The sequence below is a fragment of the Camelus bactrianus genome, chromosome 14 (assembly GCF_048773025.1).
Source record: "Camelus bactrianus isolate YW-2024 breed Bactrian camel chromosome 14, ASM4877302v1, whole genome shotgun sequence".
Classification (NCBI taxonomy): domain Eukaryota; kingdom Metazoa; phylum Chordata; class Mammalia; order Artiodactyla; family Camelidae; genus Camelus; species Camelus bactrianus.
Window position 1 is genome coordinate 3211824 of NC_133552.1, and position 19376 is coordinate 3231199.

At 48.6% G+C, this 19376-nt stretch overlaps 1 protein-coding gene across 2 annotated transcripts in view; it reads left to right on the top strand.

Moving 5' to 3' along the window:
• Window positions 1-19376, top strand: part of ATP8A2 (ATPase phospholipid transporting 8A2) — a 416513-nt gene that overhangs the window by 367466 nt on the left and 29671 nt on the right. For both annotated transcript variants that reach the window (XM_074377942.1, XM_074377943.1), the window contains 2 exons: window positions 4542-4630; window positions 9692-9796. In XM_074377942.1, coding sequence (XP_074234043.1) covers window positions 4542-4630; window positions 9692-9796 — 194 coding nt within the window. The remainder of the gene's footprint in view (window positions 1-4541; window positions 4631-9691; window positions 9797-19376) is intronic.

Sequence of the window (19376 nt, forward strand, 5' to 3'; positions counted from 1 at the left end):
TTAATTTCTCAGTGTGGCCCTTGGGGATGGATGGTTTGCAGCAGTCATTCGGTTATCCTAAACTCTTTATTAAGTCAAGTCTTTTCTTCCCCAGAATATTTTCTCTGTTAAAAAAAAGAAAGAAAACCAATCTGGACTTTTGGTTGGAGGAGCCATAAAAAGTAACAGTGAGAGAGAGAGGGAGCGAGAGAGGTATGCAGCAGGGCTCCCCCCGGGGAGCTGGGAGCTGCTGCTAAATTTCAGTTGCAGTTGTCAAGAGTTAAAGAAAACACTGGAGAAAATGTCTCATCGAGGGGTCCCGGACCGCTGTGCTCCGGGAAGGCAGTGAGGGATGGACGGCAGCCAGCTGGCCGGGGCCCAGCCGCCAGTGCCCTGCGCCAGCCCCTGAGCTCATTTGCTGCTTCTAAGTCATTTAACAGTCAGAGCTGTTTCCAGATCAGCACAGGGCACTGTGAAGAGGCTTGGGGGTTGGGGGGAGCCAGGGAGATGTTAAGGAAGAAGCTTCGCTCATTTTTGGAGGTCTGGCCCAGGGCTCCTTGGGGTCTATTGAGATGGACTGTACATGAGCCCAGCTGACTGGACGCTGGGCACAGCGGCCCAGGGGGCAGATGCTCTGCTGTCCTGGCTCAAAAGTAGAGGAAACAGAGGAGGCACGCAGAGGGCAGTGAACCCATTTAGGCTTCAAGGGAAGTCCTGGCACATGGTGCCTGTCTCAAATTTGTCCCACAGCGGGGAACACAGACTGACCTTGCCCAGCTCCGGTTCCTCCAGCCTCCTTTCTAGAACCTCTCATCTGCCACCACATCCATGTGTGGCTGGTCCCTGGCACCGTGGACGTGTGGATGGTGCGTAGAGCGCAGAAGCTGCTGAAGGCTCTCATCCCTGGTGACACGTTTCGCGGTGCCCCTGGTGGACACTCCTGGTCTGACCAGAGGCTGTGCTGTGCAGCGTGACAACCGGACAGGCCCCCATCCTCTCCAGCCCTCAGCTGTGTCCTTGTTTATCAAGGAACTTCCCGCCCCTACCTCAACTTTCCTCTGATTCACTGCAGTGGGTGCCTATGCATTTGGCACCTAAGTGGTTAATAGCATCACTGGCTAAAGGCATGGAGGGTGCCTTCTTCCCTAGGGGGCTGTTAGCACATCAAAAGGGTGCTTTTAAATCCTCACTCAATAGTATATGTGGTGGGGGGAGTAACTGATAGCCACTTGTCACCGAGCCCAGCTCAATAAATACTTCTTGTCATGCTAGCAGAACTAGTGCCATCTAACTGAACTTCAGTACCACAGGCTGCGGCTTTAGCAGAGTGCCTTAGCCCGGACCCCAGGCAATCTGTGAAAATCGGGGACACTAGAAACCTTTCTGGAGACACACCTTTGTAATTAGTTATGCCCACGACGTCTTCGCAGGTCCAAGTTTTAAAAACCAATGAAAAAACAATCCTTCCAAGTCCCCATATAACCTTTGTCACTGGGGGAGGGGGCTTCCTGTCTCCAGCGGGGCCATTTAAAGGCCATTTTCCTCATTTCCTGCAGCAGGGAAAGTTGTGAATTTCGTAAGCTATATTAAATAGTCCGTGACTGGTGTAGAACGCTGTTTTTAGAAGGCTGTGTCCTTTGACAAGTACACCTGGCAGATGACGCGGGATGTGTTCCCTTAAGTGCAGCTTAAACAAACCCACCTTCCATGGGTCGAGCATCCCCTTAAACGGTCCAGCTGGGTCAGCCAATGAGGCCAGCGGCGTGGAGAGGAGGCAGGACTTGCAGAAAGCAGATGGCTCACTCCAGCTCATTCCTGGGTTTGCTTGGACCCGTGAGAGAGGGAGGATTGTGAGTTCAGTTTTTCTTCTGTGTAAGTAGTGTGTTTTCTGTATGAAAACCAGGAACTAGAGATAGTCAAAGAGACATGGAAGTAAAACTCAGCAGTGCACACCCTCTGCTACGCCGTTCCGTGTGTTTTTGCTGACATGTGAGCACACGTGGGTATGGAGGTCGGTGGTTTCAACGGTCTTGGTGGATCCAGGCCTGAACTACTGCACTGTGTTTGAGGCCCTGGAATGTGCTTCATTTAAGGTGAGGAAACCCCAAAACAGAACTCACAAAAACAATCATATGTATCGATGTATACTGACATGTGTCATGCCTGACACTTCAGGGCGCAGTCACTTTGGGGTGGGCATCTTGGGTTGAATTCTGAGACTTGGGCCAATCCTTCTTCCTTTCCCAGCCCCCGCCCCCGCCCCCGTGCCAAGGCAGGTCCCCTTCACATGCCATCTCAGAAACCACACTTTCATTAGGTCACTTCACAGCTCTCTGTCAACAGCCTAATTCTCTGTCCCTTTCACTTGTGTCCCCTGGACGTAGGAGCCACAACATAGTGAGGCCTCTGCTTGGACACGTATTCCTTACTTTCTTCCACATGAATACTCTTGAACTTGCATCTTTTCCCGTGTTCCTACTGATTTCCTTAGGATAAATTCTGAGACACGTCACTGATGGAGCAAAATGCACTCATATATGTTTAAGGTTTTAAACTATTCTTCCAGAAAGCTGGTCCTCTCAGTTTTAGACAAGGAAGGCAAGTCCTCCGGTGCCAGGGTTGGAGTACAACTCTACCCCGAATCTCGCTGCTTCTCAGTTCCATGGCCATGAAGTGCCCACACCACAAACAGGGCTCCGTGCCGGAGTTCAGGGGCAGGACCCGCACGGCTGGCGGGGCTTTGCTGCGCCTGCGCAGATGGAGCAACTGTGCGGACGGAGGTGTGAGTTGATGGACCTGCCCACCAGAGCAGAAGGTGGGAATGGGGAAGTGAGTTAAGCCTGGGTGCCCGGTGAGGACCGGGGACCCCCCCCCCTCAGCGTGAAGAGAGATACTAGGCCCCTGACTCTTAGCCCCACCAGGACCCGAGCGGGTCCTAAGGTTAATCGTGCCTCTGCCTCTCGGTCCCTCCCTCCCGCCGGGAGCTCCACTTCCTTGTAACGAGCAGAACACAGCGATCGCAGGGGAATCCAATGGTGAAACTCAGGAAAGGGAAACTGGTGACCAGGAAGAGAACTGTCACACGTAAGACACCTGGGTAAAGAAGCTGTGGTATATGTATGCACAATGGAATACTACTCAGCCACAAAAAGTAATGAGATAAAGCCATTTACAGCTGCATGGATGGACCTGGAGACCATCATACTAAGTGAAGTAAGCCAGATGGAGACAGACAAATATATGATTATCACTCATATGTGGAATCTAAGCAAAGGGCACAAATGAACTCATTTACAAAACAGAAATAGAAAATAGACTCACAGACATAGATGAAAAACTCACGGTTACCAGGGGAGAAGGAATGAAGAGGGATAAATTGGGAGTTTGGGATTTGTAGATACAAACTACTACATATAAAATAGATAAACAACAAGGTTCTGCTGTATAGCATGGGGAGCTATACTCAATATCCTGTAATAAACCATAATGGAAAAAGAATACATATATATGTGTATAACTGAATCACTTTGCTGTACCCCAGAAACTAACAGAATATTGTAAATTAACTGTACTTCAATTAAAATAAAAAGAATTCTGTCGCATGTTAACTTCAGTCCCTTTCCAGGTAGCCCACCCTCCAGGCCAGGGGGCCGCTGCCAGCCAGCTCCACCCCAAGCCTCACTCATTGGAAACAAGACAGAAGGCCTCTGCCTCCCCTGCCCCGTTCTGTAGGGCAAACGCCTCTCCCCGCCTCCCCGCCTTTGTCCCTGAGCCCCCTCTTCAGCTCTTCACCTAACTGACATCTAGCCCTGTAACTCTTCCTTAAGCCCTCTCCCCAACTCCTCCCACACCATTTTGCATCCCCAGAGCCGGAAAGTCTCATCAAAGGCCGAGCTCCTCACTTGCCTCCCTGTCACCATCCTCCCACTTGGAATCGCTCTCCCCCGGCCCCTCTGGCTGTTGAGACTTCTCTTCCAGGCGCCTCCCACTCTCCATCCCCAAGAAGTCTTCCCCAGCCTTCTAGCCTTCCTCCTGCCCCCAGGGAATGTGATCGTGACACGTACACCCCATGTGCGATGGAGGATACGCCACCTGACTTTAAGTCCCTTGAAGGCAAGGACCGTGACCTGATCACCTTCCTTTTTGGGGTGTTGAGAACCGCTCTGCCAAGAGGCGGGTTCTGTGGATGAACCAGCAGGAGAGGACCAGGAACAGATGGATACGTGGGTGGGTGAATGATTACGTTGGAGTCTGGTGGCTCCGACATTTCTCCAGAGGCGGGATCAGGACAGCTTCTGGCCAGGAGAGGGCCTGAAGCACTTCATAAAAGAGGGGGACAGCGCTCCTCAAAACAAAAGAATAGAGACGAGTGGGTGGACACCACGGCCAGGAGCTCACCCCGCCAGGTCCCCTGACATTGGTCCTAGGTGCCTATTTTAACTTCCGTTGAACTTGATACATTCTGTTGCTTTTGTGTGATGGGATGTTTTACGCTGATTAAATTGCATCTCTGATTTTGGAGGAAAGGGTATTCACGTGTGTGTCACTTCTGTTTCTTGCAGGCGACCATGGTCCTGAGCTCTGCGCACTTCTGGCTGGGATTATTTCTGGTTCCTACTGCATGCCTGATCGAGGACGTGGCATGGAGAGCGTAAGTGAAAGATGGAGTGGTACCCAGGTCTTGTCGCCTGCCCTTCAGTTGTCTTCCCCTAGCCCTGCCAGACGAATGAGATGCTGCGGGATTTCAGAGAAACAGGTCTCCTGCCACATGCCAGCAGCAGATATACAGGATGTGGGGCTTTTGTTTGTTTGTTTGTTTGTTTTCCTTTTAACCTATGCTTCACCTTGCTGTAAGAATGTAGAGAAAAAGCAGCCAGGCTCTGTGATATTCCTGGCGCATGATTGTAAGAGAATTTCTAAGTTCACAACCGTTCCATGAGATTTAAGAAGCATAGCTCAAAATTCATTTCTCCTGATAGCTAAAAATCAATGCTGAGTGATCACAAATACAGCCCGGCCTTAAACCCCAGACTTCAACGGAAGTTGTGTGTCTGTGTAAGTCACTTCCCACCACCAAATGCTTGGGATGAAGTGTTCTTCACTTTTTCAAATAATTCTCGGTAGGAAGCCTTCAAATACAATTCTAAAGTGCCCATTCACAAATCTGTGAGAAAACTAACCACAGAGACTAAACTATATATCAATAGGAAATAATTCATGCTCAGTTTTTGTTTGTATGTTTTAAGATATACTGTTTCCTAAATATCTTATGCACAATGTAAAAAAAAAAAAAGCTGCTAAGTTCCAAGATAATGTAAATTTTCTTCCACCTGTGAAGATGACGGAATACGCCGCATGAGATAATACTGATTTTTGTTTGGGGTGGGCCTCATTCCTCCTGCAGTTGCCAACTTCCCTGAAAATTGAGACTCTTGGATGGGCTTCACTTTGGGCAAAGCATAATTACTTGGGGGCCCTGAGGTAGAGAATTCAGACTTTAATCCAAACCTCCCAGGAAAAGACATCAGATTTCATTTTTCTCTCTCCCTTCCTCCCACCCTCGATGAGAACTGTTCTTGCCTGACAGTTAAGGATGTCTTTTGAAAAAGTCTTCATTTTGGCATGATCTTGACAGCCGACGATACCTAAGTCGGAGAGAGGAAGTGAAGAGAGAATTTTATAGCTCCCATTTTGGGTGTTTTTCTTCTCTTCTCTTCACTAAGTTTTGCAACTGTTAGTGAAAATGAAATCATTCTAGTTTCTTAAGTGCCTTGGTTTACCACTCCTTGCCTTTTCCTTGCTAAAACTGTGTTTTGTAAACAGCAGAATCAGAATCCTTGGAAGTGCAATTATTACACCCAGGAGATGTTTTCTTCATCTAGTAAATGAACTGAGAGAAAACGTTAGTTCCGTTATTTCCTCTCGGAACACAGCCCGGTCGTGGCGCAGTGTGTCACCTTGTCAAGTCCCTTCAGTTTTGCAAGATAATCATGTTAGTTTTAGGTAAATATAACGCGGTCTTTGTTACATCAGATCACTTTTCAGTTTACAGTGACTGAGTGTAGTAATTTGATTATAAATTAATATCAGCCTATTTTAATTCAAACCCTTTATATTAATGTCATGAAAACTTTTTTTTTAATTGAGACAGTGAGTTTGCTGAGTGAGGCTTTGGCAGAGGGATCTTTCTGCCGCTTCAGAGTGTTTGCAGGTTGCAGCGGCTCTGCCCGCCCGTCTGTTGTCAGGCTCCTTCCTGGTACCTTCCAAAAAAAAGTGCTCAGTCACCAGGAAGCAGATTATCTCTTCCTTCAAACAGGATTTGGTTTTGGTTTTTCCCGGCACTGTAAAATTAGCATGATTTACATTTTAACAAGGATAAATCAATGACACTGCTTCCAGCTCCACTAGAAAGCGCACAAGTCACTCCCTTTCCAAGGAGCTGGCCAGCCAGGTCGGCTCAGGGGCTGGCGGGCGGGGAGCAGAGGCAGACCACGTGTGGTTCCACCTGCTGCCCTGCCAGGGCCCGATCGCGGCCTTTCCCAGAAGCGGACAGCGCCCACCTTTGGGAAAGCCAGAGAGGCCCCCACTGAACCCCAGAGGCACCTCCTGAAATTTGGTTTTGTCTCCTTATATTTGGGGGCCCAGGGAGGATGGCAGATACTGATTGCCTCTTGCCTGGAGTATTTGCCCAAAGTAGATGCTCAATTTGTCATATTCAGTCAGTGTCTAAACTACAGTTACCCCCTCCTCAAAAACAGGAATCTGGCGAGTTTCTTTGGCATTTTCCCTCTGATCACAGGGCCTCTGTTTTACCTCATGTTATACTCCCAGCCTGAAACACTTGTTTGTTGAGTCAGGGAGACTAAGAGGCCTCTCCTGCGAAGAGGAAGCATCTTGTGAGCTGCTTGCCTCTGATGAGGCCACGACACTGAACTGTCATTTCTCTGTCTGATCTTTATAAAATGTGTTCTGTTTTTCCTTCCTGCACCTGGAACCAAAAGATGAATCCCAGTTGTCCAGAAAATGACCCATCATTTGGTTCAAACTGTGGAATGTTGATTGGCAGGTGACGTGCTAGGATCACCAGGGCCTTCTGCGAAGCGTGTAAGTTGAGTGACGGAGAGTCAGGGAGGAGCTAGCGCTCGCCCTGTGGCGAACCCGCATGAGGCGTTTGCTAGGGTTCTTTCAACTGGACTTGGGCCGATCTTAAGGACTTTTGTTTAGTTTTGAATTTTGGTAGCTAACTCTGTTTTGAAAGAGCTTTTAAATTCCAGCGCAGGGCAGGCCCACCTTTTCACCTTTATTTCTGTGTGCATTGGAGAAAGTGAGTTGCTTCGTCAGCCTGCATTTTCCCTCTTTCTCTGCCCAGTCTCTCTCCCATTTTAGGACCTGTACTGTTAAGTGTAAGGAAAAGAAAAAAAAAAGAACAGCATGCGATCATGCGATCATTTTTTCATGAAGTCTGTCATCTTTCTGGGCGAGGAGGCATTATCAGACTGTCTTAAGGCAGATTTCGACACCATAAAATACCTACTCTGTTATCCCGTTAACCAGAGTTTTCAAGAGGGACCAAACTAATGCACCTTTATTAAAATAATTGATTGATTATATGTGATACCTGGTTGATGAATATTTTTCTTAGAAGCATGCAATTTAAATTGCCTGGAACTATTTTAATATCCTTTCACTCACATGCTTCCAAAGCGTTTCCCTGGGACATCATCCTTAGGTTAGCTGCCATGCACTTTTCTCATCGAGGAGAAGTTCACTTATATTGCTTTATAAAAATAATATAAAGCTCAAGGCCACGGGACACAGGAACCCGTCTCCTTTTATCTGACTGTATCTCTTGTGCTTCACCAGTTAGCACACAATACACTCAGCAAGTCAAGAATGACTTCATTTACTTATGTAACCCCAGATAGGCAGTTAAATGGAAATAAAAGGTAATAAGAAATTTCTGTATACAACTGGGCCTTGATTAAAAAAAAAAAAAGCTTTCTAACCAGACTAATTTCTTTGAAAGCATATTGTGTTTACCTTTTCATCTACATCTAGAATTTACCATGTCCTTCTGACTTGCTATCCTTCCAAAAGAAAAGAAGAGTCCAGGAAAAAAAGTTTCAGAAACAAAAAAGATGTAAAATTCAAGATTCTAAGCTTTTGACATATATATTTCAAAAGTCCCTGATAACCTGGAGATGCCCCCCCCATCTAAAGGCCACCGGTGGGCTTTCACACTCTTACAGAGGCTAAGCACCCCAACTCTGCCCCCACTGTGGTCACCGAGCCTCTCGACGTGGGGTTGGGTGGGCAGTCCTGGGCCCCTGGGGGCCAGCCGTCCACAGATAACGGGTTCTTACTCCGTCCAAGCTGTGACTCAGAACAAGCCAAACCCCAGCTGATGGTGAGATCCAATTTACACGCCAGTGGCTCATGCTTAGAGACTGGCTTTTTAAACCTGTAAGTATTAGGTTTTCGTCAGTTCTCATATAGACTTTGACAGGGGAGATGTTAGACTCATTTCTCTAAGTAAGGCTTTATTAGGTAAAGGTTCTTGAGAAGACAGTTTTAAATTGCTAGCATCACTTCTACTCCAATGCTCCACACAGCAGGACTGGCCGAATCACCCCCAGGTTGCAATTCCGCGTTCTCTGATAGTGGGTAAGTCCCCAGGCCAGCTCCCGGGAACCAGCCCCAGGCAAGTAGAATTGCCGAGTAGCTCGTAGGTGCAGTTTCCTCTGCGGGAGCACCTGCAGTGCCTAGTAGCATCAAGATGCTCAAGTCACTTCCCTCGGAAGGGGTTTGGTGAAAACTGGCAGCTTCAGTATAGCAGGTCAGATTCTCTCTGTCTTTTTATTTATTTATTTATTTATTGGTCTAAGGTATAGATTTCCAGTGATCTGCACCCGGTGGCCCAGCCTTCCTACTTCAAGTCTCCTGCTTGGTGTCTCCCATTTCCCCACGCCCAGAAGATAACAGTGGGGGCTGGCGTGGAGGCTGACGAGCCCTGCTGGCTCTGTGGGTGGGAGAGGGGGGAACGGAGTGAGGACAGTCATCAAACAGCCGGAGAAGCTCAACCTCCCGGACTCTCTGGACCCTCACCAGCCCTCGTGTCTGAGGTCAATCCGAGTGGCCTGGGGCCACAGTTGATGTCTACAGGAGAAATGGAGATCTGTGCCCAGACACTCGTGTTGAGCCGGATTTCAGGTCAAGGGCTTGTCACGAGGAGTGTGAACTCTGACATCATAAATCCCATCCCGGCTACGGCTGCCACTCTTTTCACTAAAAGGAAATAGAGGCTCCCCCCACCCCCAAACCCCTGATCACAGTGGGGCAAGGCCCGAGGGACCCACCTACGTCCACTACGGTGAGGAGTAAAGCATCTTCTGGGGTTTAGGTCCTGCAGGGAAGGCGTTAGAGGCAGACCTATGATGCTGCACGAGCTCCGGCCTTAGGTCTGGACACCAGGGCCTCTGCGGTCCGAGGAACACTTTGGGCGGCGGCTGAGTCTGTTCTGCAGGACGTGGGTGCCTCCCAGGTTACGGAGGTGGAGCCCTGGCCGTGCACGGGGGCGAATGCTCCATGATGTCCCCCAGCCTCCATCTGGCTCCCAGGGCCTCCGATGTGGCCCCGGGAGGGAAGCAGCCCATCGGCCCAGCTGTGCACAGTTCACGTGTCTTGTGCTTTCTGTCTTTTCCTCATGACACAGGGCCAAGCACACCTGCAAGAAAACGCTGCTGGAGGAGGTGCAGGAGCTGGAAACGAAGTCCAGGGTGATGGGCAGAGCGATGCTCCGGGACAGTAACGGAAAGAGGTGGGGCTCCGGGCGGACGGTCCAGGGACCACGCCCCCTTCCCCGCCCCGCCCCCGGACCGTTTCCCGCCTCTCCCCGGTCCCTTGTCCTCTTCTAGGTTTCTCGGTTTCTCTCTCCCTTCCTTCCTTCCTTCTTTTTCTTTCTTTCTTTCTCTCTCTCTTCCTCTCTCTTTGAAGTATAGTCAGTTTACAATGTTGTGTTAATTTCTGATGTACATCATCGTGATTCAGTTATATGTATATGTGTATATATATATATATATATAGTCCTTTTCAGATCCTTTTTCATTATAAGCTATTACAAGGTATTGAAGATAGTTCCCTGTGCTGTACAGTAGGAACTTACTGTTTATCTATTTTATATACAGCAGTTAGTATCTGCAAACCCCAGATTCCCAATTTATCCCTCATAATCTTCTCAGTTTCCATTGTGTGCACAAGGTGCCACATGGAACTCGTGCTCTCCCAAGGGAATGTGAAATGTGACTTTCTGGGCCCCTGAGCCTGACCCCACCCCATCGGGCGAAACTTGGGTTTTTGTGGGGTCTGGACATGGGTAGAACAACCCACATGTGGAAAACAGAAATAGTAGTGTTATGTTCTTAAAGTGGAGAAGTTCTGCGTTAGCAGTCTTAGCAAAGAGTGTTTAAAAGCCAGGCCTTTTGCTGTCAGGCACGGTTGTTCTACTAAAAGGTGAGTTTTTGCCGTTGAAGGTTTGCTTGCTGAAGAAGGCGTGTTATTTGTGTTGACTGTTACCATCCACCTCGAGTTTTCCCGGGGTTTGTTTTGTTTTTAATGAATTACTGTTTCCTACTGGTGTGACACTCTGGCTGGTCCAGGGAGTCAGGGGCTGGGTCCCCTCCTCATTTCTCATAGAGCCTCCTCCTCAGACCTAACTGCTGGGTTCGTGAGTAGTTTTTGCCTAATTGCATATGTGAAAAGGTTATCAGATTGCATTTGGTTAAAATTCACTAAAGGAAATTTGCCTGGGCCCAGGGACAACTTGCAGTGTAAGAAGGAGCCTTTGCTGTACTGGAGACAAGGAATGTCTGGGAATTTATGGGCACGGCTCTCCTAGAAATGCTTAGAAGGAAACCTCTGTAGCCAGCTGCTCAGCGAACACAAATCTAGAGGCTGAGTTCTTCTGGAGATCCTACTATATTTTTATTCTGTTTTGTTTCTATTGTTTACTTTACCATCTTTCAAAGCAATGAAAACTAAGCTTTTTTTTTCTTTTTTGGAAAGAGAATCCCAACATTTTGAGAAGTGTTAGAGGAGGAAAGAAGTTGAAGACTATGTAGTTCAAGTTGTAGTTTTTGTATTTATTTACTGTCTTTTTAGTGAGTTCACTAGCATTCATTGCATGGCAGCTGTGCTAATTGTTGTAAGAAATTATCAATCAACAAGATGAAAATCACTGTCTTCAATAAGCTTGAAGTCGTGACTGGTGGGGGCGGGGCCCGGGCTTAAAGGCGGCCTGTGTGTAACTGTCAGCGGCAGCACAGGCCGCGGGTGAGCAGGTCCTTCCTCACCATTAGGCACTTCAGGCACAGGGCTTAGCATCCGCCAGATGGTCCAAGATCTACAGAATTCTCTGAGACCCAAAAAACAAACAAATAAACGTGCTCCTAGGCTCTAAAACTGGGGAGACGCCTCTGCAAGTTGAAATGAATAAACATTTAAAACTCTCCAAAAATGCAATCTTAACTGTTAAGTGAAATAAGCACACTGTTTTATCCTGTTTGACAAGAAATTTATAAGCTCTTTTATGTCTCAAGAATTCTCAAGTATCCACAGTGGTTGCTGAGAGGTCATGAATGATTTCTGAGGAAAATGAGAATTTCAAAGCAAAATTCTGAAACTCCCTTCCAACATCGGACAGGAAAGCATTGCATAGAACAAGTTGTGAGAAACGAGCCTGCTCGGAGAGGAGCAGGGTCTCCTGGTCTGTGAGGTCCTTAAAACTGGGATGGGCAGGGAAGAGGCACAGGGGGCATCTGGAAGAGGTAGCAATCCCGGCAAGGCTCTGGCTTAAGAGCTCGGAAAAGAGCTTCACACCTGAGACAGGATGGAAGACTGGGCTTTGAGGGTAGGAAGATTTTGATGGACAGAAAGGATGAGGGCGTGTTTGTGGAAGACAGAGCAGCCTTAGTGAAGGTTCAAGTCAGGTGTGTGCAGGTAAGGACCCACTCGGTTCGGAGGCCACGTGCATCCACAGAGCTCCAACCTGCATTTCAATTCTGGCTCAGCTGAGATGAGCCGTGTGGCCTTGGGCAAGAGATTTCATATAACAAGACTGTCGTCATCTGTTATAGAAGACTGATGCGGGGGTAGCGCATGTGACAGCACATGTGACAGCAGTGTCTGACCCCTGGAGACTGGCACAGTGTCAGGGGCTCATCTTCAGTTTGGCAGGAGGGTCATGATGTTGAAGGGAGTGAGAGCTTGTGGTTGATAAAAAGAGTAATTTTTTTTAGGATAAAGAAAGTTCTTTTATTTAATTGAGTATAATCAGTTTACAGTGTGTCAGTTTCTGGTATACAGCATCATGTTTCAGCCATCTGTATATATACATATATTCCTTTTCATATTCTTTTTCATTATAGGTTACTACAAGATACTGAATGTAGTTCCCTGTGCTGTACAGTAGGACCTTGTTGTTTATATATTTTATATACAGCAGTTAGTGTCTACAAATCCTGAACTCCTACTTTATCCCTTCTCACCCCTTTTCCATCCTGGTAACCAGAAGTTTCTTTTCTATGTGAGCCTCTTTCTGTTTTGTAAATAAGCTCATTTGTGTCTCTTTGTTTAGATTCCACTCATAAGTGTTATCATATGGTATTTTTCTTTCTCTTTCTGACTTAGTTCACTTAGTATGACAATCTCCGAATCCATTTATGTTGCTGCAAATGGCATATCTCATTCTTTTTTATGGCTGAGTAGTATTCCACTGTATATATATACCACAACTTCTTCATCCAGTCATCTGTTGATGGACATTTAGGTTGCTTCCATGTCTGGGCTATTGTAAATAGTGCTGCTGTGAACATTGGGGTGCATGTAAAAAAAGAGTAGCTTTTAAATTCACTTATCCTGTTGGCAGCTCACTTTCACATGTTCAGATGAGTCAGAAGAAAATCAGAGTTTGAAGGTGGTCCTGCTCTGCCTTCTGCATTTTGGAATCTCTTTTCTGGACACTTTAAATTACCCACAGTGGTAGCTGGCGTGTCTGTGAGCATGTGTGTCAGGAGGCCCCCGTGGGATTCCAGCCTCCAGCCCCTCTGTCCCAGGGTCTGGCCTCACTGTTATGTTCCTCACAGAAGACAGTGCAGGGTCTCCATGCCCCTGCCATCTGACTTCTCCCTCCTGACTGCTCCCAGATCCCCTGGGTGGTCCATCTGCAGCCTGCATCAGGCTAGCTGCTCTCTGCGGAGAGGACTTGGCCCTCAGAGTCGTTCCTCCATCACCTGCTGGGCTCCTTTCACACCTGCTTGGGTTCCTGGGCTGCCCAGCGGCTGAGGCTGAGGGCCAGGGGAGGGGCGGCCTGGGGAGAGGGCAGAGATTTCTGCAGCCAGGTCTTTCATTCTGGAGATTTCCGGACCGACTCCCTCTTCAGGGCCCCTGAGCGTTTTCTTCCCTCACTCCCCGTTCCTTCTTCCCCACCCCAGGTGATGTTTGAGTTTGCCCGCGCATCGCTCTCCAGCTGTTAGTCTGGCACGGAGTAGAAGTGCCATAAACATTTGTTGACTGGAGGCGCAAACATCTACCTGCACCTCCTGGTGCCTGATGTGTCCACTCCTGTGTGAAGTGCCACAGAGGGAGGGTTGGGGCCATCACTCAGCCTCTAGTAACAGGGAACTTCATCTCATGGCTTAAAAGTAGCACTTCACAGAAGTGCAGATGGGGAGATGGTCCTCCCTGCTGCCCACAGCCCCAGCGCCCAGGTGTCCTGATTCCCCGGCCACCCTGACCATCCCCGTTACTCAGCTCAGCTGGGACGCCCTTGCCTAGGGCCTCTTCAGGACAGCTGCCAAGTCCCAAAACCCAGGTCCACTGGCCAGTACTCTGGCCATTTTTCTCAGGAATGTACTCCTAAAGAAATAGGACCAAAATCTTTATGCCTTAATCCTAAAAACCCCTTTTGTGCCAAATTACAATTTTGAAGTGGGAGCTGGAGATATTCAGGGTCCCTCTGTGCCCTTTATTCATTCGGGGAAATACTTTAACATTTTCTTGATCTTGTCTAAGCCCCCAAACTTCTCCACAATCTTGGTGAACCTTCAGATTTCATTAACGTACTTCTGCCTTTTCCCAGCGGCAAATCGTCTTCCAAAATTAACCTGCGTGATCACGCATAAATACGCCTGTCCTTCTGACTCAGCAAAACGCGCTGATGACGTGACACGGGAGGTCAGAGAGCTCTCCATCCAGAGGGGACAGCAAGGACGAAATGCCCAGGGAACAGACAAAATGGTTTTTCCTGATTTTTGTCTGTCTTCCCTGGACAGAGCATTTTTCCTCGTCGCGTAACTCGTGCCTCAGAGACACTGGAAACTTGCTGCTGTGTGGATTGTTCAGAACACCTTCCCCAAACCACCTTCCCGTCAGCTTTACTGGGACAGACCCGCTGCTCTGCGGGGAGACAGTCTGCCACGCACCTCATTACTTGGCGGCATCTGAAAAATCAGGAACTAAGTGAAGGATTCCTTTTTTTCAGTGTTTTAGTAGTATTTTTTCCCTCTTTATTCCTGAAGTGAAACTCATGATTTTTTCTTTCACTGGAAGAAAATCTACCGGGGGCCACTTACCTCTGTCTACAAATATAATTCAGACAAATGCCCAGAATGCCATGTAATCTGACAAACTTAAATTGCTCTTCTCCCTTGGTGCATGGCAGAGGCTGCCTGGTGTTTCGGCTGCTTTGTCAAGTGAGTGGAAAGGCTGACTGTATTTGGTGACAACACCTAGTTTTCCACATAGGCTTAGCCCGAATGAACAACAAAGAGGATGTTGTTTGGTTGAGACTGTCTGTTCATCACAGTTGGTGGGAGGGGCTGGGGGGGGCACCCTGAGCAGATTTTCTCCAGCTTTAAGGTCAGGGGTTCTGGTTGCTGTTCCTGCCTCGGCTAGCTGGGCGGTGGGGCTCCCTGTCCCGTCAGGCTTTCCCTGAGCGCCGTTACACTGAGCTCCTGCTGGAGGAAGCCCTGTGTCTGGCTACACCTTGCCCTGAGCCACCTCCGCATCCCCCAAGCGGTTTTCTGTCCTCCGTGACCCCAGGCCTGAGCCGGCGCTCACCAGGGAATCTAGACAGCCTGGCCGCCTTGGGAATCTGGGGGAATATGACCCCCTCCTCCATCTGGGCCGCAGCCTGTACCCCCCGGGAGTCCGCTTAATCAAGGCTGCTCTGCGCAGCCAGGGCGCCGGCGACCTGGGACTCCTAACGGCGTGTTACCTGCTGGAAACCGGAGGTCGGAGCCTGAAACACATCAGCCGCCCCACTCTCCTAGGCTCTTTTAAAACCAGTTGTATTAGGAAACAGAACCCCCAAAACTCCCCAATACATTTTGAGTGTAGATTCAGCTAAAGAATATCCAGTATGCTTTGATCTTTAAACAGAAATCCTTTGACCTTTAAAATAATGTTTAAAAAGCCATTTGGCGTCATCACACCTCCATCTTTGGTACAGCTGCTGAGTCAAAGATGAGTATAAGCAAGGCCAAAAATATGAACTACACCAGCTTTCCTGGGTATTAATTCTCAGATATAAACTTTATATCATTTCAGGAAAAATATCTCTTTTTCTCAGAGTACTGGCTGTTGGCCATGCGTGTCTGTCTTTTTTGTTTCCCTCCCATTCCCTTCCCATACTTCTCCCCCCACCCCGCCACCGAAAATATCTTGGTTTTTTTATTAGCCAAAAAGGATAGGAAATTACAGCATCATTTTTGTGACCCTCTTCAGGCCAGGTGGCAAGTGTCTGCCTCCAACACCTGGATAGGCTTTATTTCACGTCCAGCTGCATCTTTTTTCCACCGACTTGTCATGAAGCAGAGGAAGGCTCTCTGACTGCAGAGACAGACCGACCTGAGTTGGGCTCCAGGCCCTGCCACTCAGCTCTGTGACCTTGGCTGAGTGATTCACTTCTCTGAACTTTAGTTTTCTTATCATCTGTTTGATTTACGGTTTAAATAAAGTAATCCCCATTAAATCTACAGCACGTGTAGACACGCAGAAAGTGTTAGCACCCACAGGTCCCTAACTTAGAAGCGGAATCACAGTTAAATTTTGCTGTCCGTGTTAACACATCCGGGTTTTCCCAGAGCCCTGGGAGAGACAGCAGCACAGAAGATGCTCCGGGTTGTGTCGTGGGGTATGTCCCCTGGGCTGGGGAGAAGGGCAGCCCTGTGGCTGACCCCAAGCCCTTGGAGCCCCACGTGCAGCTCCAGGGAGCTCCGAACTGGGGATGTCAGTGGCGGCGGGGTGGGTCAGCCTTTGGACTCCTGCCCCAGCTAGCTCCTGTTTGCAAAGAAGAGGGTGCAGCTGGCCAGGATACCTCCCAGGGCCAGGCTCTGCTGCTGGATGGTCCCTGACCTCCCTCTGAAATGCAGCATTGTGTCTACAAAAGAAACTGAGTGTACTGAACCCTGTGTGCGGAGGGACCTGACAGGGCAAAGAGTGTGGAGAACAGGGAGCCTTCTCAGGAAAACCACGGGGGTGTCGGAGACACTCCCGGACAAGAGCAGGAAAACCTCAGAACAGGTGAGGAAACGCACTAGGGGCAGGGGAGTCAGTGGCCCAGGAAGTTCACAGGGTTACCCAGCTGGGGGCTTCTGGGGACTGTTTGCGTCCCGGGCACAGGAAGGAGAGGGGGAGGGAATAAACTCTGAAGGAAGCAAGACGCCTAATGAGCACTTGGTTAATGAACACCTAAGCGGCCTGTGTCAGCTAAGAGTCACTGGCTCTCTTAGGGGTGTTCAGTCCCAAGAACGTTGTTGTTTTGTTGTTGTTGTTGTTGTTGGCTGGTGTTTAATAATTAAAAACCACTTTGCTGAGCACCGTTTGCTACGAAGCAAGAGGAGGACTTCTCATCCACCTCTGTGCTGGAATCCACTCCGAGCCCGGCCACTGCCCTTGGCTTGTTGAGCAATGAGAGCATCTTTCTGGACCACCAGGGGAGGATGGGGAAGGGACGCCGTTTCCTTGGGATGGAGGGAGGTGCGGTGACAGGGGCGGGGGCGGAGGCGGATTCAGTGTTGGTCAGCGGTTTGCTGGTGACCGTCCCCATCCTCTGTCTAGGATGACTTGAGTAAATCTGTTTTTTGGGATTATGACTTAAGTTAGCTCAATGGCAACTTTCTCTATCTGCCAACAAGACACTCTTCAGAAATCACTTCTACTCATGAAGTGACAGTCAGAAACGAACTGGCACCCCTGGCTAACTGCGTCCCTTTTAAAGTAACGTGAAATATGTTAATCCTTTTTTTTTTTTTTGGCAAGCTGGTTTTACGAACCCATCTGAGAAGCGACAGAAGAATCTAGGGAAGACTTGAACTTCTTCCTCGGGTCTGGGTCGTAGAATCTGAATGGTGATGTTTCACATTTCAGGCAGGGATCAGTTCTTCGGGAGAGTCTTAAAAGATCTTGGCTAACTTTTCTTTCATTATCGGTGAGTCGTTTGCTTTTCCGGTGGCCTCCCCTGTCTTCCCTGCCTCCGATGTGATGGGTCTCCAGGAGCAAAACATCCCAGTCGGCCAAACACGGGTGAGCAGGAACACCCACTTGGAAACTAAGTTACAGCTCACTGTCCAGGAACAACCAGATTCTACTGCCTGTTTCTCTCCTAACTTCTTGGAGAAGCCAAGGCGGGAAGTGTAGGCTTTCTGGCACCCTGAACCTACAGGCGCGGAGTGGGTTTTGTAGTGCCTTCCTGAGAATTACTGAGTCTCCAGGACATACGGGGCTGTCGGGGGGAAGGAGCTGAGGAGTGGGGCTGGACGTTTTAGTTTACGTTCCGTGTCTGCTTTTGTCCCAACCCTCCCCTGAGCACGTCTGACTGGGCCCCAGGCATGGCCTTGCTGTGAGGGGTGGTGGCTCCTGTCTCAGCAGCTGGCACTTGGACAGGCCAGGTAAAGCCCATTTGGTCCCAGGTAAATAGGACATCGTTGCCCTTGTGGTTGAGAAGGATTTGGAGAATATGCAGAAGTCACAGCTAAGAGCCAGTCAGCCTCCTGTGGCAGGGGTGACTGCACTTAGCAGTAGATTCCTGTGTCTCCTGCTGGCACTCCTGCGAGCAAATCCTTGTCTCCAGGACCCAGGACCCAGGAATGACTGGTCATCATGGCGCCTTGGTTTTTAGCCATTCGGGGAGCCCCGTGAAGGCTTCTCTTTCTAACTGGGCAGTGATAACACAGTTATGCAGTGTTTAGTCTCTCTCTAGCAATTAGGATTGGCTCACAGCTCTTTTGGTGGTGGTAATTGGGAGTTCACACTTGCTAATGAGTAAACATGTTGGTTTCACAGCAAATAGAACCAGTGGTCAGCTGAGAGGGGAACCAGTCATTCATGAATCCGTGCAGCAGACGGGGTGTGGCATGGAGCGGTGGGGTGGGGGCCAAGTTCCCACCATGCTAGGGCTCATGTCCTGTCAGAGGTGACACACAGTGAACATGTCTGTTGAGGACCAAGAGAATCCGTAAGGACTTAGAAGGAAAACGGGGCAGGGCTTTGTGATGGAGAATGAGTGGTCAGGAAAGCCTCTCTCAATGACACCTGCACCGAGCCCTGGGTGAGGCGCAGAGCCGACCAAACGCAGATCCAGGGCAGGAGCAGGGCCAGCAGCCGGCGGGGAGGCCGGGCAGGCAGCACCCTGGGGCTGGCTGGTGCCCACGCGATCCGGGCAGAGGCTTCTGGGAGGCGGCAGGGCCCAGATGCCCCCCCCCCACCCACTCAGGATTCGTGAGGCAGCCCGGGGCCTCGGGGTTTCAGCCACCAGAGCTGTGGGGAGGGTCTACGCGAGGGAAACACATGACCCAGTGTTCTCGAACACCTGATTACCGTCAGGTTTAAAACCATGGAATCCCACCCTTAGATTTAAAAGTTAGAAGAAATCCCAATTCATGAAACAGAAGGTATTTATTAGTATGAATTCATTATAAAAATTCAAATTAACACTTTTTTTGTCTTAAAGTCAATTAGTGGTAACACTGAGATGATTTTCAGAATGATAAAAACCTGACATTAGTATCAGGGCGGACAGGTGTGCACAGCATCTCTGTGGCCAGTTTTTCTGCTTTCTCTTGGGTAGACCAGGAAAGGTTCTGATACACAAAACTTAGTTGCCAGTCTTAGCTGTTTCACAGTTTACCTTCTCACCTCAGGCTGTTTCTGTCTTTTGTTCTTGATTATATTTAATATAACAATGAGATATTTGCTTAAATCAATATATAAATAATAATATATACATATTAAATAATTACACAATGGATTTATAAGTATTAATATAAATATAACATAAATTTTATGTTATTTTATATGAATGGACACATAAGAATGCTTTTTTGAAAACAGCAATATATAAT